Source organism: Staurois parvus, unplaced genomic scaffold, assembly GCF_062004578.1.
Source record: "Staurois parvus isolate SC_StPar_1 unplaced genomic scaffold, SC_StPar_1.0 ptg000147l, whole genome shotgun sequence".
In the NCBI taxonomy this organism is placed as follows: domain Eukaryota; kingdom Metazoa; phylum Chordata; class Amphibia; order Anura; family Ranidae; genus Staurois; species Staurois parvus.
This window is the reverse complement of record NW_028317943.1, coordinates 6,683,274-6,710,538: the sequence shown is the minus strand read 5'-3', so window position 1 is coordinate 6,710,538 and position 27,265 is coordinate 6,683,274. Positions and strand designations below refer to the sequence as shown.

At 40.3% G+C, this 27,265-nt stretch overlaps 1 protein-coding gene across 1 annotated transcript in view; it reads left to right on the top strand.

Moving 5' to 3' along the window:
- The window catches only part of ADAMTS20 (ADAM metallopeptidase with thrombospondin type 1 motif 20), a 298,171-nt gene that overhangs the window by 102,660 nt on the left and 168,246 nt on the right, over positions 1–27,265 (top strand). The window contains exons 5-8 of the mRNA XM_089674002.1: positions 16,816–16,899; positions 18,567–18,691; positions 25,214–25,254; positions 25,469–25,574. Of these exons, the coding sequence (XP_089530128.1) occupies positions 16,816–16,899; positions 18,567–18,691; positions 25,214–25,254; positions 25,469–25,574 (356 nt within the window). The remainder of the gene's footprint in view (positions 1–16,815; positions 16,900–18,566; positions 18,692–25,213; positions 25,255–25,468; positions 25,575–27,265) is intronic.

Sequence of the window (27,265 nt, the reverse complement as noted above, 5' to 3'; positions counted from 1 at the left end):
CTTACTCAAGATAACCACAACCAGAAATGCTACGGGGTATTACTCAAATTTATCAGCAAATAAAAGTATGGTGACATGGATGGATGGAGGAGTGGGTTTTGAATATTAGAAATAAATTAAATAGCGCTTTTGGTTTGTGGTACTGTGATACAGTGTAGTTCATTTGTAATGAGCCTGTCTCATTGTAGTGGAGATAATTCTGCAGGGAAAAAAGATAAAGAAGGTAGTAATTGCTCTGTTTTTATTCAGTTTTTTTTAATTTATAATTTTTGAAACAATTTATTTATTCTGTGTGTGTGAGTTATTATATATATAAAAGCACGTGGGGGCCATTCAAACTACTGAGTACCATTTTGAATTGCTGCATTTAAATTTCAGCAAAATGGACTAGCCTGCTGCATCATTTTTTCACTTAGATTTTTGGGGTGTCTTTGAATTCAGTCCTCTGTAGGTTGATCATTTTCATTTCCATCAAACAATGGGGCATCCTTACGTTCCTAACACATTACCAAGTCTATAGCAGTATAGATATCCAGCATGATATTTTTTCCCATTGAGATCTGATGTGTTTTCAAAGTGTTTCTTTAATTTTGAGCAATATATATATATATCTCGTTTGATTTTTTTTTTAATACACATTTAATGTAAGGCTTCCTAGAACAATACAGAGGACAGCCTGTATGAGACCTTAGGCTTAGCTTTCTCTCCTTTCTACTGTACAAATAGTATATATTGTATGTTTCCCTAGTATATTAGCACTAGTCGTTTCTTTTAACACATAAAACTAATTTTAAATATTTTTATATTAAATAATATATGAAATATGTGTACTATATGTTTTTATATGTATGCAGCTGCCTTTGCTATTGGTTATACCACTGATTTATGGCTATTCATGAGAAAGGGATAAAACGTACTTGTTCTAGTCAAAGCAGTAAAGCAGTAAAGAGAATCCACCCAAAATTGTTTTAAAACAGGGCTTTGTCATAGAAATTCTTTATCAATAAGACCTTTTTGGGTGAAACGTATAAGTGAGGAGAGTCTGGGCAGATTCTCTGTATTTTTGTATCAGGTGTCAGAGTCAATAGTTGCTTAACGTGGAACTGCATTGCATCTGAGCACCACAAACCAAAAACGCTATTTAATTACTTTTTAGTATTCAAAAAAACTCACCCATCCATCCATGTCTCCATGCTTTATTTTGCTGAGAAATCATTTTGAAAAGCTCCCCTTGGCACTTCTGGCAATGGCCATCTTGAGTAAGGGCAGATGATTCATGTAGCATTTACTTCCTGGAATCCATCTGCCCTTAGTTCAGGCATTGGCTGAGCTGAGAACCCTCCCCACCCTCCTGGAAACTGCTGGGATGTATAACATCATTTGCCTAGGCATGGAAACCAAGAAGTAACTGAAGATATGCAAAGAAAAAGTTTAAAACAAGTAAATATGATATACTTTCCTACCTATTTACTAAAGATTAAAAATAGTCCATGTTGATTGAAAGAGTGAAGTTCCACTTTAATATATAAACACAATAACTACCCTTTCCAGGACTGTGAAACCAAAACATTTACAGTATATCACCAAATGTATCACAAAATTGTGAAAAATGAAATATAATATAACATTAATATGTGAAACCACAATTAAATACAGTTATCATCAACATTTTGTGTATGATAGTATGATAGGGCTGCTGATGAGGTAAGGTTTGATCCCTCTTATACCATAAAGCAAGATGTGACAGCTCAAAGCTCTGCCCTATACAATTAGCATATATCCAGTGTCTGTGCAATATCAGATCAAAATGAAAGTTCAAATAATTGTGCAGTCTATAGTGAAATTGTGCAATATTCTTTCACAACGATAAGTGTCCCCTCCTGTGTTCCCACACTCACCGACAGTTGTGGACTTGCATACAGTATATTGTAAAGTGTCAAATTCGCCCATGATAAAAATCTATTGAGATTGCTAGGACTTGTATTCCCCTTGGTCAGTCGCTACTCCACTGCATCTCCAGGGATCAGAAGGCTGGAGTACTAACACATAAAAGAAGGAATGGCAAGAGGGGCCCACATAGCATAATTCTGTTTTCATTAAATGCACAATAAAATTAGTTGCACTTACATAAAGAGTACTTGAAAAAGCCTTAAGAACTCGTGCACTGGCGTGTGTTCCACCAGTCAGATATGACGTAATGGCTAATCTCTATCTAACGCGTTTCACCCCTCCCACAAGGCGTCCTCAGGGAGCACTAGTTAGCATCAGACAATAGTCAGTTTCCGCTATTAGAGTCACTAGATAGTTTTGTTACTCCACCTCCCCTTTCTTTTGTCCTGTCTTTACCTCTCTTTTGGCATCTTTTAAAGGCTTTTGATGGTTTATTCTTGGGGTTGACCAAGGCATGCTGGATATCTGACTGAATTTTTAAGGAAGTAAATAGAGCTTTGTATGAAAGGGATGGACTAAACTGAGATATGGCCTAAACTATACACCATAAAAATGATTTCTCTGCTTTTATTGTGAATTTTGAGGATGAACTGCCCCACAATGGCTTTATAGCAGTCAGTAAAGGCATATTTTAGAGCTTACAATTAGAGTTTTTTTTACAATCAGCACCAGGGATGGTACTTACAATGAGTGAAGAGTATACTTACAATGAATTAAGAGTGTCCCTTGTGCTTGTGACTATTGTGTTGCTTGAAATCGTCAGTCCTCTTTTCCCTGAATACTCCCTCAGCTTTTGTCTTCTTGTGTCATGGTGGTTAATATGAGCGATTGCAGCTGTCACTGGCAATTGTCAAGTGCCGCCCACTTTTTCCATACCCCTGCTCCATTCATGGAAGCTGTGCTCTTGGCTGCCACAATAAAAAGCACTGTATGAATGGAGGATGGGCAGATGATGAATGGAGGGAAGGCATAGTCCGCACTTTTGACAGGGTGGCAGATGCAGCTGCTTGTATTAATCCTGCAGCATTGGAAAATCACAGCTGTGGGTGTATTAGGAGCCATAGGACTGAACACTGCAAGCAACACAGCAGCCACCAGCACAAGAGACACTTTCATGCCTTGTAAAAAAAAATGTTTTACTAAACTTAAGCTTTATGGCTGATTTACTGTTAGTTAAGAGTATGTAAATATGTGGATATTGATAGCCGGCTCACCGACAGTTCTTCTTGAGAAGGACCTGATAGAGAGAGGAGGAAAAGGGATAGTAAGGAAAGGATATCAGTAATTATGAAATGTATTTATTATTACAGGTATTCATGGCATTTATATAGCACCACCATTTTAATGCAACACTACATATTGTACATTCACACAAGTCCCTGCCATCAAGAGCTTACGATTTAAAGTCCCTTTCTAATATGCATATATACACATACTAGGGTCAGTTGAGACATGAGCCAATTAACCTACCAGCATGTCTTTGAATTGTAGGCGGAAATCCATGCAAGCACAGAGAGTAAATGAAAACTCCATGCAGGTAATGTCCTGATTTCTATTTGAAACAAGGATCCAAGTGTTGCAAAGCAATTATAGGATAGAGGAAAGCAGCTACAGAAAGCAGGCAACTTAATCTCCCATTAGTTGTTCCTAGCCCATGTGACCTTGAGTGCACTTATCCTGTGGGTGGGAACAAAATTAGGATGAGTCAATAAAGGAGTGGAGAATCTTCACTGAATAAATTTTACCTTTGTTCACTGTAAATACACAATCTCCTCTGGACTCACTCTCCCAGGCCTAGTGGATGGAAAGGAGGGGGAGTTGGACTTCTCCTATCCCCACAAAGCACTTTCCAGGTCATTCACCTCCCTCTCTGTTCCTCTCCTCATTTGAAGTTCACTGTATTTGTCTATTCTCTCCAGTTTCTTTTAGAATTGCTGTGATCTATTGGCCTCCTGGACCAGTATCAATATTCCTTGATGACTTCTCTGCCTGGCAGCCTTACTTTCTCTCTTCTGAAACTCCCACGATCAGTCTTCATGGCTTCAACATCCCTGTTAATCTTAACACTTCTGCTACATCTAAACTCCTAAGCCTAACCACTTCTTTTGACCTAAAACAATGGACACATGTTTCCACTCACTCCAATGGTAACTGCCTCGACCTTGTATTCTCCTACCAATGTACTTCCTGCATCCTCACCAACTTTCCTTTTCCTCTCTCTGATCACTCCTTTATTAGCTTCACTCTCTCCTTGGCTTCCTACTCTTTGTCTTCCAACTACCAAACAGTTACCCATATTAAACTTTCATTATCTTAACTATTCTTTTCTTTTTTCGGCAACAGGTTGTCTCTATGACAAAATCTCAGCCCTGTCCTGCCCCATCCTGACCTCTTCAGTCTACAACAGTTCACTGTCATCTACCATGGACACATTGGTCCCCCTCACTACACACAGAATTAGGCCCCAACCGCTACAGCCCTGGCAAACAGACAATAACAGATGCCTCAAAAAACGTAGCTGTGCTCTGGAGTGCTTATGGCGTAAGACTAAGACCCAGCAAGACTTTGACCAATATAAATCTGCCCTTCAAAAATGCAACTCCTGTCTCCACACTGCCAACAGACCTATTTTATCACTCTCATTAACACCCTCTCACGCAATCCTCGTCAACTCTTTTCTACCTTTAACTCTATACTCTGTCCTTTACCTCCACCCACTAACTCACTCACTTCCCAGGAGATCGCTAATTACTTAAAAAATAAGACTGATACAATTCGTGATGAGATCTCCACTGTACAGATATCTCCCTCACCCTACAGTCCTTGTCCACCTGCACAATCTATACTTCTCTTGTTTAACCCAGCTACTATAGAGGAGATTGGTAAACTTAAAACCAACCTGTCCCCTGGACCCTATTCTCTCGCAAATACTACGGTCACCCTCTAGCTCTATCCTTCACTCTTTAACTCATATCTTCAAACCTTCCCTTTCTACTGGCATCTTCCCCAACTCTCTAAAACATGTGCTAGTCACCCCCATACTTAAAAAGGCCTCACTGGACCCCACCAATCTTAGCAACCTAAGACCCATCTCCTTACTCCCTTTTGCCTCCAAACTCATTGATTGTCTACTCTACAACCAACTGAGCTGCCACCTTATTGAGAATAAACTTCTTGATCCCCTTCAGTCTGGATTTCTCCCACAACACTCCACAGAAACTGCTCTACTAAAACTCACAAACGACTTGCTAACCTTTAAAACTAATGGTCACTATTCCGTACTCTTACTCTTGGACCTCTCCGCTGCCTATGACACAGTTGACCACCTCCTCCTCTTCAAAAAACTCTATTTACTTGGTCTCCGTGACTGTACTCTCCATTGCTTTGAATCTTACCTATCTCACCCCACCTTCAGTGTCACTTACAACTCTACCTCCTCCTCTCCTACTTCTCTTACTTTCGGGGTCCCCCAAGGATCTGTGCTTGGACCTCTCCCATTCTCGATCTACACCTCTTCCTTGGGTCAGCTGATAGCTTCCCATGGTTTCCAATATAATTTCTAAGCTGATTACACACAAATCTATCTCTCTACTCAAATCACCTCATCAGTTTCCTCACCTATCACCGATTTACTAACATACATATCACACTGGATGTCACACTACTTCCTAAATCTCAATCTATCCAAAACTGAGCTCATAATATTTCCTCCCCCACGTGCCTCTTCCCCTGATTTCTTGGTCAGGATCAATAGCACCACTATCAACCCATCCCAGCATGCCAGAGTGCTAGGGGTAACCCTGGATTCCGAACTATACTTTCAGACCCACATCCAATCCCTGTCCACATCATGCTGCCTCAACCTCCGCAACATCTCCAAATTACGCCCCTTTTTAACCAATGATACAACAAAGCTCCTAATTAACTCCCTGGTTATCTTTCACCTCAACTACTGCAACTCCCTCCTCATTGGCTTACCTTTACATAAGCTATCCTCCCTCCAGTCCATCATGAATACTGCTGCCAGGCTCATTCACCTTACCAACCGTTCAGTGTCTGCTACCCCTGTCTGCCAATCCCTCCACTGGCTTCCACTCGCCCAATGAATACAATTCAAAATACTAACAACAATTTACAAAGCCATCCACAACTTTGCCCCCAGCTACATCACTAACCTGGTCTCAAAATATCTACCAAACCGCTGTCTTCAATTCTCCTAAGACCTTCTGCTCTCTAGTTCCCATGTCACCTTCTCCCATGCTCGCCTTCAGGACTTCTCCCGAGGTTCTCCCATCCTGTGGAGCTCCCTACCCCAGTCTGTCCGACTATCTCCTAATCTATCCACCTTTAGACGATCCCTGAAAACTGTTCTCTTTATAGAAGCCTATCCTTCTTCTAACTAGTAGACTTCCTTTTATTTCCTCCATCAGCTCATCCCCCACAGCTATTACCTTTTGTATCACTCAACCCTTCCTCCTATATTGAAAGCTCTAATGAGCAGGGCCCTCTGTTTCCTCTTGTACCATATTGTATTGTAACTGTTATGTCTACCTTCATTTTATAAAGTGCTGCGCAAACTGTTGGCACAATATAAAACCTGTATAATAATAAAAATAATATCCAGATTAAAAAAATAAACAGGAATTTTTCCCATTATGAAATATTTAACACTTCCCTCCCAGCCAAAGTATATAAATGGCCTGTTGTGCTCTGTTGTTCCAGGAGGACATACCCATACGTCCTCTAACTAACGGGCTGGACACAATTTCTAACAGTTCTCAGTACCGGGCCACAGTGATTGGCCAGGTACCATGTGATGGCTATGACCATTCCACTCAACCAATGTCCACTAGTAAACAAATGTCATGAATGGCATCCATTCATGATAGCATTGTTATCTATTGTGATCTCTGCCATTGATCACAATGATCACATCGTACAGGGCCAATTAAAACAAAAGGGTCATTTGGGGGTATTTATACTGTTCTGGCATTTTATGTCCTTCAAGAAATGAGACAGGTCATCAGTACATCAGGACTGATCATTGTTCAAATATATATACCATAGTTTGCAAACTCTATAACTAAAGATTATATAATACAATGATTGGGTTATTTTTACCAAATAAATGTAGCAGAACACATTTTGGCCTAAATTTATGAAGTAAGTTTATTTATTATCAAGTTTGTAAATTATTTATTTGCAACATTTTATAACAGAAACTATTTAAAAAGAAAAATTGGGGTACTGGGTGGTTAAATTTATTTAGAGGTTAGCAATGGTGGAATAAAGGTGCAGTGGTATAAAGGGGGTGGGTTGCAGCAGTTAGCATTTGTTGGTTTTATGGAAATGTAGTGGGTAACCGGGTCGGAGGTGAGCAGTAGGGGTGCGGTGGTTAGTAATGATGCAATGGGGTGCAGTGGTAGAAAAGTGTGCAGAGGGGAATGGTGGATGAGAGGTACAAAAGTGAGCAGATGGTAAGCTATACAGAGGTGAATGATGGATTAAGAGTGCAGAGGTGAATGGTGCAAGGGTTGCAAGGGTGTGCTGTGGATAAGAGGTGTGGATATGAGTAATGGAAGAGGGCACAGAGAGAACTTTCAGGGTTTTAGTTGCTAGCCACTCCTTTGCAGGCTGTACAGTAACTAGAACTTGTTTAGCTGTCTTTGTAGTGTGAATTTAATGACCTCGGAGATTCTGGAAATCACAGCTAGTACTGAAATGAACTCTGTATGATTAACACAGTCTTCTCAAGGCTGTAAAAATCCTAGTCTCTCCTCAGATAAAAACTGACAGCTGTTTTTAATTCTGCGAAGAAAAAAAACACAGTTTAAAGAATATTTTATTAGGGTTATAAAGTAATTGTCATGATAATTATTTTGGCTGCTGAAGCCCCATATGCTGCCTGCCTTTTATTTAGATACACTCTATGGCAGCGGTCTCCAAACTATGGCCTGGGAGCTGGATTTGGCCCTTTGCTTACTTTTATCCTGCCCTTCGGGCAATATTCTCCCCACTGTCAGCAACAGTGTGGCATAGCTGCTGCCACTGACACTGATAATGGGGCGCTATTCCTCCCATTGACACTAATGATGGGGCATTATTCCTCCCTCTGACACCAATGATGTGGTACTATTTCTCCCACTGACACTAACAATGGGGCACTATTCCTCCCACTGACACTAATGATGGGGCACTATTCCTCTCATTGACACCAATGATACAGCATTATTCCTCCCACTGCCACCAATGATGGGGCACTATTCCTCCCATTGACACTAACAATGGGGCACTATTCCACCCACTTACACCAATGATGGGGCACTATTCCTCCAACTGACACCAATGAAGCGCACTATTCCACCCATTGACACCAATAATGGGACACCATTCCTCCTACTGACACTAATGATGGGGCACTATTTATCACATTGACATTAATGATGGGGCACTTTTTCTCCCATTGACAACAATTATGGGGCACTATTCCTCTTATTGAAACCAAGGATGGTACACTATTTCTTCCACTGATACCAACTATGGGGCACTATTACTTCTAATACCAGTCACGTGGCATTGTTTACTTCCACAGGTTCCAGGGTGCTTCTCTATTCCCACTGGCCACAGTGCACCCCCCCCCCATAAAGTCTGAAGGACAGTAAACTGGCCCTTTGTTTTTGCGCCCCCCCCCCCAAAGTCTGAAGGACAGTAAACTGGCCCTTTGTTTAAAAAGTTTGCTGACCCCTGCTCTATGTTAACATTAATGACAATAAGGAGGTTGCTAAAGGTGGCCCATCAAAATTCTTCTATTGGACCCCATGATCTGTAGTTAAAACCCTGTACTAGAAAACCTCAGCTCATGTCAGCCACATCAATATTAGATTGTTAGTTCTGAGAAAGTGTGAAAGCGTATATTCTATCTGCTTACTTTGATGGTGTATTTCTTAAGTTGTCAAGTGCTTGACGTAAGGATTTTATAGAGTGATCCAAAACTTCTGCTGTGTTCCTTGATCTGCAGTAAATGTAACATTACTAGATGCAGTGCACAAACTGTAACAGGCAAGAAGACAGTACTTTTGTACTTAAACTTTTGATTTAAAGTATTACTAATTCCACAACAGTAAAATCAGTCTGCATATGCAGTAAAGCATGCTTGTTATACTCACCGTGGAACCTAAGGGGTTAATCCTCTGCATTGTGTATAAATGCTGCTTGATCCTGACTTCTCTGATCCTCTCCTTCTTCCAGTGCTCCCCTCTTATCTCCTTTTAAGACATATTGTGTAAAGACATTGCATATGCTCAGTTTGGTGTGTCTTGCTAGAAAGGATTTTTTTTTCCTTGAGAGAGTGCATGTGATCAGCACAGGGCAAATCAGTACTGTACAGACAGAGGTCAGGGGTTCTGCATCCTCCTAGAGCAGAAATAAAACTTCTGCAAGCTTTAACCATTGCCTGGCTAAACACTGATAGAAGTCACAAGACTGCTCTAAATGCTGATGAGAAAAGGTATTTAGCAGTTTATATTTACTAAAATAATTGCATTTCTGTGTTCTGTCTACTGTGGAAGACCAGATATAGTGAGTGCAGGGTCCTGGGTTTAGTAACATTTTTAAGTCAGTGATTTATACATCCTCTGCTTTATAATCAAAATGTTTTTTTTTATGTGACGTATTCTAACAATTTGAACAGGTTGAAAATTGCCATCAGTTGCTTTCCTGATAAGTTTTGTGCACTTTTGATAACCCTTTCAAATTCCTCATCTGAATGGTATTTTGGTAGATATGTTGTAGCTTTTTTCCAGCTGTTCCAATGCTCTAGAATAACAAACACAATTCCCTGGCATCTTATGTGATACATTTATATGTGTGCCAAAATAGCAGAACTAACTCTCAAAAGAATTGGAAGTCACAATTATTTGTCTGGATGCCTCCTTCTTCCACAATGTTTTTTGCATGTGCTGCTCTTGTCAAAGTATAATCTTTCATAATAGTGGTGTCATTTGTTTTGCCAGTTTGGTTGTAAAGAGCTGAATCAATGTGGCTTTACAACTTAGCTTAATAGTTTTAGTGTAAACTACTGTTGTGATGCTTCTAAGTGCTGCTTCAAAATGCTTTAATGATGTTTAGATGTAGACATAAAAGTATTTGATTTATATTGAAAAAAATTGACTGTACCATCACTGACCATGGGATTTAAAAAATTAGAATTTCTTAGACAAATTGCTTTAGGATTTAATTACCAAATGTAAGCTTATATACATTCCATGTGTAATGTGACTACATCAATGAATGACAAAATGTTTCTTTGATTGCAACAATATCTAAATCCAGATCACTCACAGGGTATTTTTACTTTTTCCAAGCACATCATCAAATTGAGCTCTTCTATCAGGAGAGCAGCCAAATGTAGCAGTAATACTGTACTGCAGTCAGTTACACTAGTCACCTACCTGATCTATAGTGCTTGCAGCTAATGATCCCATTCTGAGTTCTACTGCCGAGGTAATATTTGTGAGTTTATATAAAAAGGAATAAAAACTAGAAAAACTACAATTTCTGGGGAAATTGTGTGATGTGTGCTTGCCTCCACCAGTAGTCTACAACTGGAGTGGGCGGAGTAACTGGGTGGAGTGGCTTTTCACTCTGCTGCCTGCTCACACACCTGGGTTCCTATGGCAACTCACTCTACAGCAAGGGCAGAGGAGCGGTTAAAAACAAACTGCTCCAACTTACTGACTTCACTGGCGGTTGCCATCTTCAAACGGTTGTTTAAAAATTATACATTCTACACCGAAGAGCTTTATATTGTGAATCACAAGACCCAGACCTACATTTTGATGCATAGTATGTCTCTGAAATATTAAAAATGAAGGCACAGTCGCAATTTAGAAATTGCCCTTCAAATTTGAGGTGGCTAGAGTGGCGTTTCAATGAATGTCAATGGGCGGCGTGAGTTGCAAACAAATTGTCATATTGTGAAAACTGTCAGGACTATGGCTTAGCGGTGGACATTTTTAGTGGCATCAGGGATAGCTGAACATTTTGATATAAGATTTGTGTAGGTGGGTTTGAAAATGAGGGAGTGATGGCAGTTTAGAAATCATGTCCTGATTTTTCAGCTCACACTCTAGCTTTTGTCAGCTCTCACTCTAGTTTTGAACATTCCGACATTCATTCCTATCGGACCAATTTCACCACAAAAACGCCGATATTTCGTGAACCATTTGGCGAAACATTCCACAAAGTAATAGCACACCAATCGGGAACATACTGCACGTTTCAGTATATTACTGTCTATGTAGTGTAAAAACTGTGGGAGGAGTTAGGGTGGTAAATTTGGCTATAATAAGAAGAATGTATATGTGAGTCAACAGTAAGTGGTCTTGCCATGCAAGAACACTTAATAATAGAGAGCCAGCTAAGCTGGAAAATAAGAGACATGGAAACCAATAAAGTACAGATGCTACCTCCATCAGTGATACACCAAACTCAGAGAAAGAAAAAATAAAATATACTGTGATAAAAATCTAGTTTTTATTATACATCATGTAGAAATTCTTTATCACAAAATAATTGATAGAAAAATGCCTTTCACAATTTAGTCTTTTGGAAGCATTGTTGCTACCCCTCTTTAGTGTATCCAAATAACTATTAGATTATATTCTATCAATAATAGTTTTGAATGCTAAGCTTTTCTTTTACTACCCTATATAATTGTGGACATAAACATTTTAGGTTAATATATCAGTAAGCGGATAAACTCCTTATTGTATTCATTTTAGTCCTTCTTCAGCCACAAATATTTTAGAATTCTAACATAATTTGCATCCTCAAATTTTTTTTAAGAAGTGAAATCACTTCACTGGTTCTTAGCTATTAAAAAAGAATATTTAAAAGTATATTTGTCTCATAGTAGAATAGTATTGTTTCCTCTGAAGTCACAAGTATAACCAGATATTACGCTTTAAAGGAATTTGAGTCACAGCCAGTCTTGTGCTCAGCCTTATAATCCCAATTCCATACCAGAAGGTCCAGTAAATAGTTGCTACTAATTAAACGTAGAGAGTGATCCAGATGAGCTTGCATAGTCTGAGGGATTCCCTCTTTGATCTCCTCTGGGAGTGGTGGACCTGCAATTAACTGGGGCCTCACTATCTTAGTCTTTTCATGTGCTGCAAAGCTGTACCTTACTATTCATGCTGTTTTTAGGAGCACAAAGAACTTGTACACTAATGTGCCACCTCTGCTCATGGCCTTTTCAGTGCAGATCTCTGGTGAATGTGTGATACCTGTTATATCATTTGAAGCTTAAACAATCCCATTGTGGCATAAAGTCTTGGCAAAAAATATTGACACCCCATGCATTTCTGTCAGATAATGCACCACATTGCCCAGAAAATTGTTGAAATTACAAATGTTTAGGCATTATCATGTTTATTTCTTTTATTTGTATTGGTATGACACAAAAAAGTGGAGAAACAAAAAGCCAAATCTGCAAAACCCCAAAAATGGACTTGACAATGCAACTGGGCAAATAAATAATTGCATTCCAAGTTTGTGATGCTCCTGTAATTTGTAATTAAACTCACCTATATCAATTAACAGGTGCTGACAATATAGAAATAACAATGGAAACTAGTTTAAATGGTAAAACATTGATTCAACCTTTCTTTTGTGTGTTTCTGTGTGCCACATGGAGCATGGTGAAGAGAAAGAGCAGCAAATAATTATCTGAGGATTTGAGAGCAAAAATTGTGGAAAAGCTTGGACAATCTCAAGGTTACAAGTCCATCTCAAGAGATCTTAATTTTCCTGTGCGAAACATTTTCAAGAAGTTTACAGCCCATGGCACTGTAGCTAATCTCCCTGGTCATGAATGAAAGACACAAATTCAAGCTGACCTTCAGGCACAGGGTAAAACTGTGTCAGCTCACACTATACGTCGCCATCTGAATGAAAAGGGTCGCTATGGTAGGAGACCCAGGAGGACCCTACTGCTGACAGAGAAACATACAAAAGCCTGATTGGAGTTTGCCAAAACATACCTGAGGAAGCCAAAATCCCTTTGGAAGAATGTGCTGTGGACAGACGAAACAAAATTACAGCTTTTTGGTAAAGCCCATCATTCTGCTGTTTTCAGAAAAAGCAATGAGGCCTTTAAAGAAAAGAATACAGTCCCTACAGTCAAACAGGGTGGAGGTTTACTGATGTTTTGGGGTTGCTGTGCTGGTTCAGGCACTGGATGTCTTGACCGTGTCAATGGCATTATGAAATCTGAAGAATGTCAGAGATTTTGGGGTGCAATGTAGGGCCCGTGTCAGAAAGTTGGGTCTCTGTTAGAGGTCATGGGTCTTACTGCAGGACAATGATCCAAAGCACGTGTTAAAAAGCACCCAGAAATGGTTTCAGACAAAGCATTAGAGACTACTGAACTGGCCAGCAATTAGTCCAGATTTCAATCCCATAAAGCACCTGTGGCGAGATCTCAAAACAGCAGTTGGGAATAGGAACCCTTCCAATCTAAGAGACCTGGAGCAGTTGGCAAAAGAAGAGTGGTCCAAAATTCCAAGGGGTGTGCTACTAAATATTAAATTGAGGGTGCCAGTAATTTTTCCAGTCCATTTTTGGGGTTTTGTGTGGAATGTGTCAGAGTTGGCTTTTTGTCTCTCCATTTTTTGTAATTTTTGGTCATGATTGTATGGTGCAACCAGTGTTCTAAAACTTGTTTTTGAATTTCATGATTACTCATTTTAGGAGATTTCCTTGTATGACATAATTCATAGTAGGGCTAGGTGTTTAAGATGTCTAAAACATGTAAACCAAAAAGGTCCTTGTTAGGAATTACTGATATAAATTGCTCAGTGGGAGAATACAGAAAGACAATCATGTATGTGTTCAAAAGGCAAGAATGTAGATTTCTGATTTTACTACATTATTTTTCAACATTATCAATTGTGCCCATCCTATGTTCAAGTGGATTTAGTGATATGAAGAACCTAGCTAAGAATCTGGTGAGCCATTTAAAAGGCAGAGTACCATATTGCAGCATTGTACAAATGGAATGACCTGAAGGCAAGAACAAAAACAAGCCCAGCCACTGAAGATAACAGAACTTAATTCACCGAATTGAATTGGAAACACTGGAAAAGGGCTTTGAAAACAGTGATTGTACTTGCCATATCTCAAAATATTCAGAACCTGTCTTTCTATTGGAGGAATTTACTGCACAACAATGCTACCTTTTTAAAATTTGAGGAGGCGATAAACTGAGTTTGATGCCAGTAATAAATTTCAGGTCAACCAAAAAAAAAATTTTTTTGGTAGACTGTGGAGGATTGAATAACCTAGAAGTTTATTATATCTCTCAGAGCCCCTCTTGGTAAGGTTACTGCATTATTGAGTCTGTATAACTGCTGTGCCTATTATTATGGGTTCCTATTCTCCTAAGTAGAGATGCTGGAATATACAAATGTGGGCAGGAACACCAAAACCTCCGAGATGGACAGGAACAATGGTACGGAGATCTTTTTACTTTGGAGTATGCAAATTCTCCACCTAAAACAAAAATTATTTTTGTCTGGACTGACTCTTCACCCTATTTTTATTAAGCACTAAATGCTGAATTGTGGGAGATACTGCAGAGTGTCACATACTCCCCTATACCTAGAAGTATCATGTGTTTTTCAGAGTTCTGACAGTGGACAGGGTAGCAAGAGGTTGCATGGGGAAGGTTAGTACAGCCTGCCTATACAGGTGAAACTCGAAAAATTAGAATATCGTGCAAAAGTTCATTTATTTCAGTAATGCAACTTAAAAGGTGAAACTAATATATGAGATAGACTCATTACAAGCAAAGCAAGATAGTTCAAGCTGTGATTTGTCATAATTGTGATGATTATGGCTTACAGCTCATGAAAACCCAAAATCCACAATCTTAGAAAATTAGAATATTACATGCAATCAATAAAACAAGGATTGTACATAGAACAATATCGGACCTCTGAAAAGTATAAGCATGTATATGTACTCAGTACTTGGTTTGGGACCCTTTTGCAGCAATTACTGCCTCAATGCGGCATGGCATGGAAGCTATCAGCCTGTGCCGGTGTTATGGAAGACCAGGATGCTTCAATAGCAGCCTTCAGCTCTTCTGCATTGTTCAGTCTCATGTCTCTCATCTTTCTCTTGGCAATGCCCCATAGATTCTCTATGGGGTTCAGGTCAGGCGAGTTTGCTGGCCAATCAAGCACAGTAATCCCACGGTTACTGAACCAGGTTTTGGTGCTTTTGGCAGTGTGGGCAGGTGCCAAGTCCTGCTGGAAAATGAAGTCAGCATCCCCATAAAGCTCCTCTGCGGAAGGAAGCATGAAGTGCTCCAAAATCTCCTGGTAGGCAGCTGCTTTGACCATGGACTTAATGAAGCACAGTGGACCAACACCAGCAGATGACATGGCTCCCTAAATCAACACAGATGGTGGAAACTTCACACTGGACTTCAAGCATCTTGCAGTGTGTGCCTCTCCATTCTTCCTCCATACTCTGAGTCCTCGGTTTCCAAATGACATGCAAAAGTTGCTCTCGTCAGAAAAGAGGACTTTGGACCACTGAGCAACAGACCAGGTCTGTTTTTCTTTAGCCCAGGTAAGACGCTTCTGATGTTGTTTGTTGTTCAGGAGCGGCTTGACAAGGGGAATACGACATTTGAAGCCCATGTCCAGGATCCGTCTGTGTGTGGTGGCTCTTGATGCACTGACTCCAGCCTCAGTCCACTCCTTGTGAAAGTCCCCAACACTTTTGAATGGCCTTTTCCTGACAATCCTCTCCAGGCTGCGGTCATCCCTGCTGCTTGTGCACCTTTTTCTTCCACACTTTTCCCTTCCACATAACTTCCAAATAATGTGCTTTGATACAGCACTTTGGGAACATCCAACTTCTTTTGCAATTACCTTTTGAGGCTTTCCCTCCTTATGGAGGGTGTCAATGATGGTTTTCTGCACAACTGTCAGGTCAGCAGTCTTTCCCGTGATTGTGATTCCTACTGAACCAGACTGAGAGACCATTTAAAGGGTCAGGAACCCTTTGCAGGTGTTATGGCTTAATTAGCTGATTAGAGTGGGACACTTTGAGCCTAGAATATTGCACCTTTTCACAATATTCTAATTTTCTGAGATTGTGGATTTGGGGTTTTCATGAGCTGTAAGCCATAATCATCACAATTATGACAAATCTCGGCTTGAACTATCTTGCTTTGCATGTAATGAGTCTATCTCATATATTAGTTTCACCTTTTAAGTTGCATTACTGAAATAAATGAACTTTGCACGATATTCTAATTTTTGGAGTTTCACCTGTAGTATCTTCTGTGCAGTGAACCTGCTGTTTTATGAGGCTTGGGCAAAGAACAGTGGCTTTAACAGTATATTTAATAACAGGTGTCTTGCAGCTTCCTAAGTTCTCAATTACCTTAAGTCCAGACTACACTATTGTGCTGTAGATGTTACAGCATTGTGGTGCTATTAACTTTCAATGGATCCCTAAGCAATAAAGCATTGTGGTGCGTTGCATTGGAAAAAAAGGTCATGTATGATTTTAAGCATTTTAGGGTGTGTGGGCAGCCTGTTCATTTTGAATGAGCTGCCTTAATTCAACTCTCTAATGTGCAAAATAATGTGCCTTAACGTGAATCAAAGGTATAAATGGCCCTAATAGAAACATCTCGAATATACCTAGAATAGTGTAAAGAATAGGCTGAGTATTGGGTTTGCTTGGTGTTATTTTTTTAACTAATGCAATAAAAATTGTAGTACCAATTCAATTGTTGAGTTTGTAGTCTAGTAATTCATGTTTTCATGTTTTTTTTGCCAGGTTGCTGCTATTTATAAAGATCCGAGCATTGGGAATCTCATTAATATCTTGATTGTAAAGCTTATAGTAATTCACAGCGAACAGGTATGGTATTAGCACTTGATTGTTTACTTTCTTATAAATAAAGGGCAGATTAGTTTGGTTGCAACAAGCATCATAATCTAACTAAACTGAAGCATTTGTTGTGCTCTGAAAATCAACAAAAGGCTTTTTTATCATAATGATAGCAATTCTTTTTAGGTGTCTTACCATAAGGTGACTAGAAGACTAAGGTTTTGTTGTAGCATTGACGAACAACTGTATATCAGTTGCTGAGCAACATCTTATGTCTTTAAAGGATAACTGAATTTTAAGAAAAAGTATAGTAATCCTTTTTACATAGCCCTTCCTAAAAAGAATTAAACCCCTTTCTCCTGCACCAGATACATAATTATCTGCACCTGACAGACACAGCCTGCAGCAATCTTCAAAGCCTTCGGCTGAAATCATCTTGCCACTGGCCTTGACTGCACAGTCAGTCCCTCTAGACTTCTATAGAGCTGTCCCCAGTTCAAGAGATGCTCAGGAGATGATCTTATAGAAGTCTGTGGGGATTAACTGTGCTTAAGCTTCCAGTGGCAAGAAAATTTAGCTGCAGGCTGGGAAGATTGCTGCAGGCTGCAGTTGTTTGGTTCAGGTAAGTATGCATCCAGGATGGAGGAATGTGCATTAATTATTAAGGGGAGGCTAGGTAAAACAAGATAATTGTACTTTCTTTTAAAGTATAGTTTTCTTTAAACACTTGGTGCCTGCAGTCTGTATACTAATGTTTCCTGGCATGATGCCCTATACCAAGAATACAATAGTATACATTTTACACTTTGAGCGGCTGCTGGCTCTCTGACAGCCACTGATAATCAGGAATCAATCAGAATCATGGCGCCATTCACAAAAATGAAAGTCTTTACCCTGCAGATAACACTACCACTTTTAGGTGGTGTCATTCATCTAATAGTTCAACTGACAGATACATATAAATAATACTTATACTTACATTTTATGCATTTGTCGTGAGTAAATGAATCAACGAGACCCCTCCTACCAAACTGATAGGCATGGAGGAGCTCAGCTGTGAGGAAAGATTAGAGGAACTGAATTTATTTTCTCTTGAGAAGAGGGGATTAAGGAGGATATGATCAAAATGTATAAATACATAAGTGGTGCATATAGTGAACTCAGTGTAGTTATTCACTTTATGGTCATCACAGAGGACAAGGGGGTACTCTGTGTCTGGAGGAAAGATATTTTTTCTTCAAACACGGAAAGGTTTCTTCACAGTAAGAGCTGTGAAAATGGGTAATAGACTTCCTCAAGAGTTGGTTCTGGCCAGCTCAGTAGATTGCTTTTAAAAAGGCCTGGATTCTTTCCTAGATACACATACTAAATACTAACATTTATTGGTAAAGTTGATCCAGGGAATATCTGATTGCCTCTTGAGGGATCAGGAAGGATTTTTTCCCCTGCAGGAGCAAATTAGATCATGCTTTTCTAGCGTTTTTTTTTTTTGCCTCCCTCTGGATCAACTGTGGGTATAGGATTATAATTTTTTCCCTGTTATGGTTGAGCTAGATGGACTTGTCTTTTTTCAGCCATACTAATTATGTAACTATGTAGCTATAGCATCATGGCCTACTTGAAGGATATGAAGCATATTTGTTGTGGTGAAGTATATAGAAATGTAACTTTCTTTTTTTTTTTTTTACTTTTTTAAGGATGGACCAGTAATAAGTTTTAATGCAGCTACAACTCTTCACAACTTTTGTATTTGGCAAAGAACGCAAAATGTACCTGATGATTCGCATCCCTCTCATTATGACACAGCTGTCCTCCTTACAAGGTATAATTTGGCTTTTAATGTCTAGAGAAGACAATTAACATGTCAGAAATCCGAAAACAGCTGTTCAGTGTGTATATTTTGTAGATATTTGTTTTTCTTTTTTTTTTTTTTTTTTTTTTTAAATTATGCTGATTCCTTGGAAGTACTTTGGTGGATGATGTTTTTTTTCCAGTAGGATGTCATTGGTAGAGCTTCCACTAAAAGCAATAAAGGGGAAACTGTAACTGAAATTCAAGACTGCGTGGCAGGGTACATTTTATGAGGTGCGGTGTAACTTCCTCCCTGACCTGGTAGCTCAGTTTAGCCCTGGAATTAACTGGCCTGCTTGGGCTGAACAACTTGTGAGGCCCCTGCTGTGCTTTCTTGAACCTGCTTGGTTTTGATGCCCCAATTTCAATTTTGAATGTTAATATTAAAATCCTTGCTAAAATATTCTCAACCAGGATCCACACGTTTTGTACATGATCTGATCCATAAGGACCAAGTGGGCTTTGTCTCTCGCAGACAGTCATCTGATAACACCAGTAGAATTATGCATTTGATCCATCTAATGCATCAAAACTGAATCTCTGGTACGGTGCCTGGGTTAGACAATCCACCCCTTTTCCAGTCTATAGCGGCACATGTCAGGGGTGTCATATTGGCCTTAGATCTCATGGCACATGTTATCAGAACCAACCCAGACATCAAAGGGATTACAGTCGTTCCTAAATTGCACAGTTCTCTAAAAAATCAGGGTTGGTGGTAAATGAGAATAAATCTTCTGCCCTTAATATCTTTATCCCCGATGCCGAAGTTGTCTCCTTAAAGCAAATATGAACTTCACTTGACCTATGTATGTTATTAATTATTTAGGAATCCTACTCACCCGCTCGGACTGCAGACTCTACAAGGCCAAATATATTCCAGCTTTTCAATCCCAAGCTTTGCTCTTGTCTTGATCTCATCTCCACCTTTCCTGGGTAGGAGAATCAATGCTGTAAAAATGACAATTATATTGAAGCTTCTATATTTGTTCCATACTCTCCCTGTCCCAAATCCTTCCTACACCCCCAAATTCCTCCAGAATCATGTCTTGCGATTCATATAGGCTGACAAAAACCACAAGTCCCCTTAACATACTGTGTTTACATATAAGAAACAAGGAGGCTTGGATGTTGCATTTTTACAAAGTACTTTCTAGCTGCATGGATCACTCATCAATTTAAAGGAGCTTTATTGCTCTCCAGTCTCTGCGCTGAATCCCATGGCTCCCAAAATCCTAACCTGCAACTATAGGCCCCCAGACACATCAGGCCTAGGACTTCACTAAGTAATCTAAAAATTGTATATCATCGCACCTGCCTCTTTTCCCTATTTTGGTTAATCCAATGTAGCAATACCACTTTAGGATCTGGATTATTTTTGGGCTCCCTGTCATTCTGGACCCGTCTCTGAAAGACCAACCCCTGCTGACACCACAGTACACTCTAAACCAGAATAAATCACAACCAAAAAGTAGACTCACACACTGATCGGAGTAAACTGGTAAGAGGTTTATAGCAAACTTCAATGTAGCTTGGTTACACAGCATAAACAGAATTGTAATGTGCAGAGTCAGTTATTACTTTTATCCGCTTTAAACAAGAAAAAGACAACACTTATCACAGAGTCTCAGTTAGTGTCAGCAGGCCTGCTTTTCAGAAACTAACCCAATACCTTCAACCTGAGGTAGCTTTACAGTCCCCAGTGAGCAGCGAGAACTATCAAACAGACTAGCGCACTTCAGGCCCTCAGGACCTGATGGCAGGGAGGTAGCCTTAAATAAGAGCTCTTTACCCCAGAACAACCAATGTTCTCTTAAATGCATGTAAGAGTCTTCTGCACGTGTGGTGGGGCCCAGTTAGTTCACAATGAGAGGAAGTGTGAATAATGGTTCTCTGAGGAACAATGCAATCAAGAAAGGGAAGAACAACACTCCCCCTGAAAGCAGCAAGTTACTTGTGTATTGCCTCTTTAAAGCACTAGTCACTATTAGATCCAAAGCAATAAGATGTTAAGCTGGCAGAAGTGATTGTTGACACAGGGCAACAACTCTCTAGACTGCCAGACTATTGGCACAATAGGAAAAAGTCTCTTTAAAAGAGTAAATTGATGATGGTGATGTGGTTTGACCTGCAGAATGGCTGTCCTGCTGTCAGCTCTGATGATAAGGCTGTGTTGAGTGTGGTCAAGCAATAGCGTCTGGAGGAACTAGGCCGTAACATATAATAATAACTATGTAAAATGTCCGCAACTGTGCAGGAAAATAGCAAAGATGGAGCAAGTGTCAGTGTTCCCTTTCCTCGGTAATGCTTGGTACTCTTTCACCCGAGGGATGGCATCTGGCTAATTCTGGCGGTCTTTCTCTCTCCTCGGATAAGGCCGCCACGTCCTGCTTGCAGCGTTCCGTCTTGTTGCCTGCTGGCAGATTAGCTGTCTGGACAATGCGTCAAGGTCAGCCATCAGCAAACTCTCCTTGCTTCCCTTCTCTCTCTTTCCGCTGCCTGGTCCAGTCCTCCAGCAGTCAGCGCACTCCTCTCTCCAGATTTCTCCCCTATCACTTCCTTTATTCTTCTGGGCTTGTGTATATATATATATATATATATATATATATATATATATATATATATATACACACCTCTCCACACGTCATCTCCTCTTAGAAATGTAGTTCCTAGATACACTGCTCCTTAATAGAATCTTGCGGTTCAGCATTCAAGTTCCATGGGGCTGTTCTACAGAGTGTGAATGCCACTGTTCTGCAGAACACTGCCATCTTGTGTTTGCTTTAATATCCAGTGCATCAAACACTTGTAGCAGGGTGTTACACCACTATTCCCTATGGGCATAGAGTCCCCCAGCACATTTCATTGGTGACTTTCTCACAAATTCCATTATATTTATTCATTTATCAATGGTTGTGCTGTGAACACCTGGCTAGAAATCAGAGACAAAGATCAGGCCCATCCCCTGAACTTTTTTGTTATTTACAAATTAAGCACTGGCTAACCACCATATTTTCTAATAAAGACTTGAGGTCCTGACTAAATATTTGAGCATATTTGTCACCATACACCCTCTCTCCTAGACTTATTTCCATTATTTACTCGCAGTTGAATGATCTCAAAAGCTCCAACAGTTACTCCTATGTTTCCAAGTGGGAAAAGGACCTCAAAGGCACCCAAGACAGGGAGGAGTGGACACAGTTGTTAGCCTCATGTTCCATTAACATACTTGAATTTACTTATTTGAATCAGCCTCTAAGACAATCTTGAGGTGGTTTAATGTTCCCATCTCATTTAGTACACCTCTACCCATCTTCCTCCAGAACTTGCTTCCAAGGCTTCTCTGCCCCAGGGGACATGCTCTACACATGGTGGACATGCCCTGTGCTCTCAAGGCCTCAATATAAATTGGCAATGTATGTTTTACTGGTGGCAAAACTAACTATTGCAAGAGTTTGGAAACTTCACAGAGGTTTGTTGACGTATAGACATTTTCTTCAGCAACGAAAAGCTTACCAGTGTTCTCCTTGATACATACACTAACATTTAAAAAATATGGACTCCAATGATATAACACATCCACCCCTCCATGTCAACAGCAAGCTGTGCACTTCTGTAAGCCCCGGACCCCAGGACCCTGGCTAGGATGCCATTGGCAGTTTTTATTTTTCTCTTCCTTTCTTTTCCCCCATCTTTTGTTCTTCTATTTTCTTGGACTCACTGTGGAAGCATCTGTTCATATGTTCCTTGTGTTCTCCTTTTATAAGGTGCACTCGACTATTTTCTGACAACTGCAAGTGTCTTTTAGCTTACTGCTGATGCTCAGCTAATATTATTTATTTTGCAACATTAACCTTTATTTTTATGTTGGTATACAAATTAGAATACGTTTTACTCTCAATTCCACTTACCTCCTGAGTGAGTTCCTTCATCCTCAGAAAATTATTTCCCTTTACCTGTCTTCTGTCCCTCTTACCAGTTTCAATCTCCTCGCTCCTAATTTCCCTTCCCTTTCCTAGTACTTTTTCTGTTTCTTTCTGGCTTTGCTTTGTACCCCTCTTTCTCCTTATTCCTGTTTTACCTCTCCCTTCCAGCCATAGCATCCTTTCCTCCTTTCTGGCTTTCTAACCTCTAATTGATTCTTCATTTTAGCCCCTTTTCTTGCACAAGCAGGATCGATAGATTGTATATAAAGATGAAACTAAAAATCAATGCAATAGTGTAAATCCGTTATAGTTTTAATATCAAAAGAGGTTAAAAAACTCACATGGACGCTGTGCACACAGGCATATAGAAAACAACACATCCCAGAATTCTGGGATGCGCTGATGAGAGGGGTGTTTACAAGACTTTAGAGACTGGCAAGAAGAGAAGCTTTAGGGGACAGGTCATCACAACTGGATCCAGTGGGAAAAAAGAGCATGGGACCTTGGATTTAGGTAACTAATGTTTACACTGTAAACTCTGCTATATCATCCCCAACAAAAAAAAGAGCAACCCGTATTAGCTTATTGTTTAAGAAAAGATTACAAAAAAGTGTTTTGCTAAATTTTTAAAATCAAACCACACCCTTATACTAAATTTAAAAAAGGTATCAGTAGTAAGCAGCAACAACCCGGTCACATAGGATGCGATTTGCATGCCATGCAACTTGTAAGTCGTATGCCAAGTCGCACCCTATTTTCCATTATTAGAGCGGTCATATCGGTTTCTAAAGTAGTGCATGCACTACTTTTTTGCGATTTTCATAGACATCTGTGTCAGATATCTTGCAAATTGCAATGAAATCGGCAGGTTACCCAATTTTGAAATCGTGCGACTTCACTCTAAGTCACATGATTTCAAAATCGACTTTGATGTGACCGGGGGCTTAACTGTATTTTTAAGCAATGGTAAAATCATATCTCTTATAAAAGTTTGTTTTGTCTTTGTACATTGAAGTGTAAGATAAATGCAAATGCTTCATCACTTAGAGTACTACGAACAAGTAAAAATGACTTTGTTTTCTTCAAATGAATATTTCCAGTCTAAAAATCATATTTTATCATTTATAGTGAGAATTTATATTAGTATATAGGTAAAGTCACAATAAAGTTATACAAATGTATACAAAGTCAATTTGTAATGCTCCCCTTCAGTCTGGCCTCTGCCCCCTTGGTGTTTACCACGGTCTGCTGCTGGCCATGTTGAGACACGGGGATACTGCGATTGGTTACCTGGGTGATGTGCCTTAATGCATGGAGTCTCATTTGTCCCTGATGGACCATGTGTTCTGTACAAGACTTTGGGTGGATCCTGAACGTTAGGACGTCTATGTTGCTTTTCGAGCAGAGCAGGCTAGGTGCTTCTCCGTTCAGGCGCATTTCGGTCAGTGGTCCAGCAACTCTTGTCTTGCAAGCAGCTCACTCTTCGTATTGCATGCCAGTTTTAGGCCTATCTTTGCAGCGGTTTCATCTGCCCAGTTCTATACAAGAATGCTGCAGAAGGGAATCTTATCCAAATGGAATGGGTTTTCCGCTTCGCTGGACAATTAGATTCAGCTGGAGCGGTGGACATGGGTCTCCCTCCTCTTGCTGCGGTATCCATCTCTATGGGCTGGAAAGACCTTCCTTCAACTTCGTTGGACAGTGGTCTCTACGGATGCTAGCCTGTCAGGTTGTGGAGGAGAAGTGGGATCATCTCTGGGGGAAACTCAACTGCCCTTCAAGGTCCTGGAGCTTTGAGCAATCAGGTTGTCTATGACACATTGGACAGATCACCTACAGGGTCGGCCAATCAAGAGCCAGTTGGACAATGCCTCTGCAGTGGTGTATGTTAATCATCAGGGAGGCATGAGGAGTGTGGCAGTGGTGCTGGAGGCATCTAAAATCCTGAGATGGGTGGACAGTTTTTGTTTCGGCTTGGTCTGCCGTATATATTTCGGGGGTCAAAAACTGGCAGATTATCTCACCCATCAGACACTGGATCAGGGCAAGTGGGCCCTGCACTTGGAGGTGTTCCTTCAGTTATGCCTTTGCCACGGGACGCAGGACATTGATCTTCTTGTGTCCTGCCTCAACCAGGCAGTTCCAAGGTTCGTGGCAAGATCGTTGGCTCATGTGGCGGACAATCTCACATATGCCTTTCTGCCCTTCTGAATGATGGCTCATTTACTACGCAGGATAGAGGCTGAAAGGATCTCGGTCATCCTGGTGGATCCGTATTTTCTCCCACCAAGGAAAGCTAGGACATGTGGAGGTGGATAAGTAGATTATATCTGTTTGAATTCCGGTGTATGATTAATAAATGCCTTGGAACCTCATAAACAGTGTTTTATGTATTGTGGTTAGTTTAGATGTTAATAATTCTTTGCATAGGCCATATTCATTTAATTATAACAGAGAATGACACTCTAATGGATGTAGCAAGTATACATTGACATTAATTGTAAATATAAACAAGCATTAAATATAAATTATGAATGACTTTAACAAACATATGTGTCTCTTTTCTGCAGAGAAGACATTTGCAGAGCCAGTAATAAATGTGATACTTTAGGTAAGTACTTTTTTGACAAGAGTGTTTAAAGGAGGTGTTGAGTTTATACTTTATGGACTTAAGGAGTATTACTGACTGTAGAAATGCATAATGTTAATATTTACTGAATGTTCAGGTACAGCTGAATAGTTTCTTAGAGGATGTATTCATAAACTGACCTCGGGGGATTATGCTAAGAACAGTACAATAAATTATTCTGCATATCCTTTTACAGGATTAGCTGAATTAGGAACAATGTGTGACCCTCACCGCAGCTGCTCTATCAGTGAAGAAAATGGTTTAGGTGCTGCATTCACTATAGCTCATGAACTTGGACATGTGTGAGTATTACCTTTTTCATGTTTAAGAATGGCACTGTGTTAGCCTTGAATGCAAATAATTTGGCTGGAGTGTAAACCTTTCAGATAAACCAATTTAAAAGGGTACAGCACTTTAATGATTATTCAAAGATGGCTAGTCTGCAGATGTGGTCTGTTCATAAAAGTTAACTACAAATCGAGTCCATATTTCACTTTCCTTTATTATTTAAAGGAAAATTGGACCACAAAAGGCTGCCTTTAGTAAACTCTCCTTTTGAAAAATCTTGACTAACTGTTATGCCCATCCATATAGTTCAATGATTTCTGAGTCAGCAACTAGATCAAGTATGAAAATCTGATGTTCTGATGTCCTCTAACTTCACTAGCTGCACACTTGTGCCAGATAATTTTTCTTTGTAAGAATTGAGGTACGGGTGCCAGGCTTTTTTAGAAGAAGATGAGTAAGAGTAGCCTTTTCAATTTGCAAGATAAAGGGGGCTTCAAATGTGGACCTCAATGTGCTGCATATAGTATTTTTTACATGTAATGCTACAGAAAGCTGCCACAATCTAACTACTTGCTAGAGAAAATGGTAAGAGATTGTTCTTCAGGACTGATTGTAGGAGACAGTTGGAGACTAGGGACATGTAGCATGAAACCACTAGAATTTACTACTATTAAGAGCCCCATTACAAATTAGTGCTCTTTCTGCTAACTGCTGGGGCCCAGGGGCCGCACTTGAAACATCAAAGGACTGTATGTCTACTTCAAACCGCATATGGCTCTCAGGCCACAGGGTGGGCACCAGGGTGTTAGAAGTATATATTTAGTTAGATAGACATTATAGAAACATTTAACCCCACTTAGCAGTTGTGCAATATGTCCAAATAGGACTGTACAGTCCAATAATCATAGTGGGACTACACTGACCAATACACTACATACTCTTACAGACCTGGTCAGACACACCCCCTGTCTTCCTCTGTACTACAAGTCTGAATGAGGAAGCTTGCAAGGAGGATCAGCGCCGAAACTAGGGGGGGGCACTTGCCCTGAGCACTCATCAAGAGGGGTGCCACCCCTGCACACACTGGGTACCGCTGTTCTAAGTGCCACTGCCGCCCGATCAAGTCTAAATGACAAGTGGCACCCCTCTGCAAATACTGGAAAAACAAGTAGGAGGGAGACCACACAGTGCACTAGTGCCGCATCACTCTGCTCACCCACCCCATAGAAAAGCATTCCTGAGTGAAGCTTCAGCTACTGTTGCTCAACAACATAGCAACAATAACTGAAGCATCGCTCAGGAATGCTTTTTTATGTTGCGGGGGGGGCAGGGTGATTCAGCGCTAATGCGCTGTATGGTCTGCTTCTTACTTGGTTTCCGGTATTTGCAGCTGGTGCCACTTGTCTTTTAGACTTGATCAGGCGGTGGTGGCACTTAGAGCAGCGGTAGCCAGAGAAGTGGAGTGATTCAGATCCTAGTCCTGCTCAGTGGCCAAACAGCTCATGCCTGTGAGACAGCCCAGCTGGAGAGGAGATTTTGTGTGCAGAAGGCCCTGGACTAGAAAGTTGGGGGGTGCAGAGAAGGAACTGGATAAGGGGGGTGCAGAGGAGGCCCTGGATCAGGAGTTGGGGTGCAGAGGAGGCCATGGACTAGGAGGGGAGTGCAGAGTAGGTCCTGGACTGCAGAGGAGGCCCTGGACTAGAAA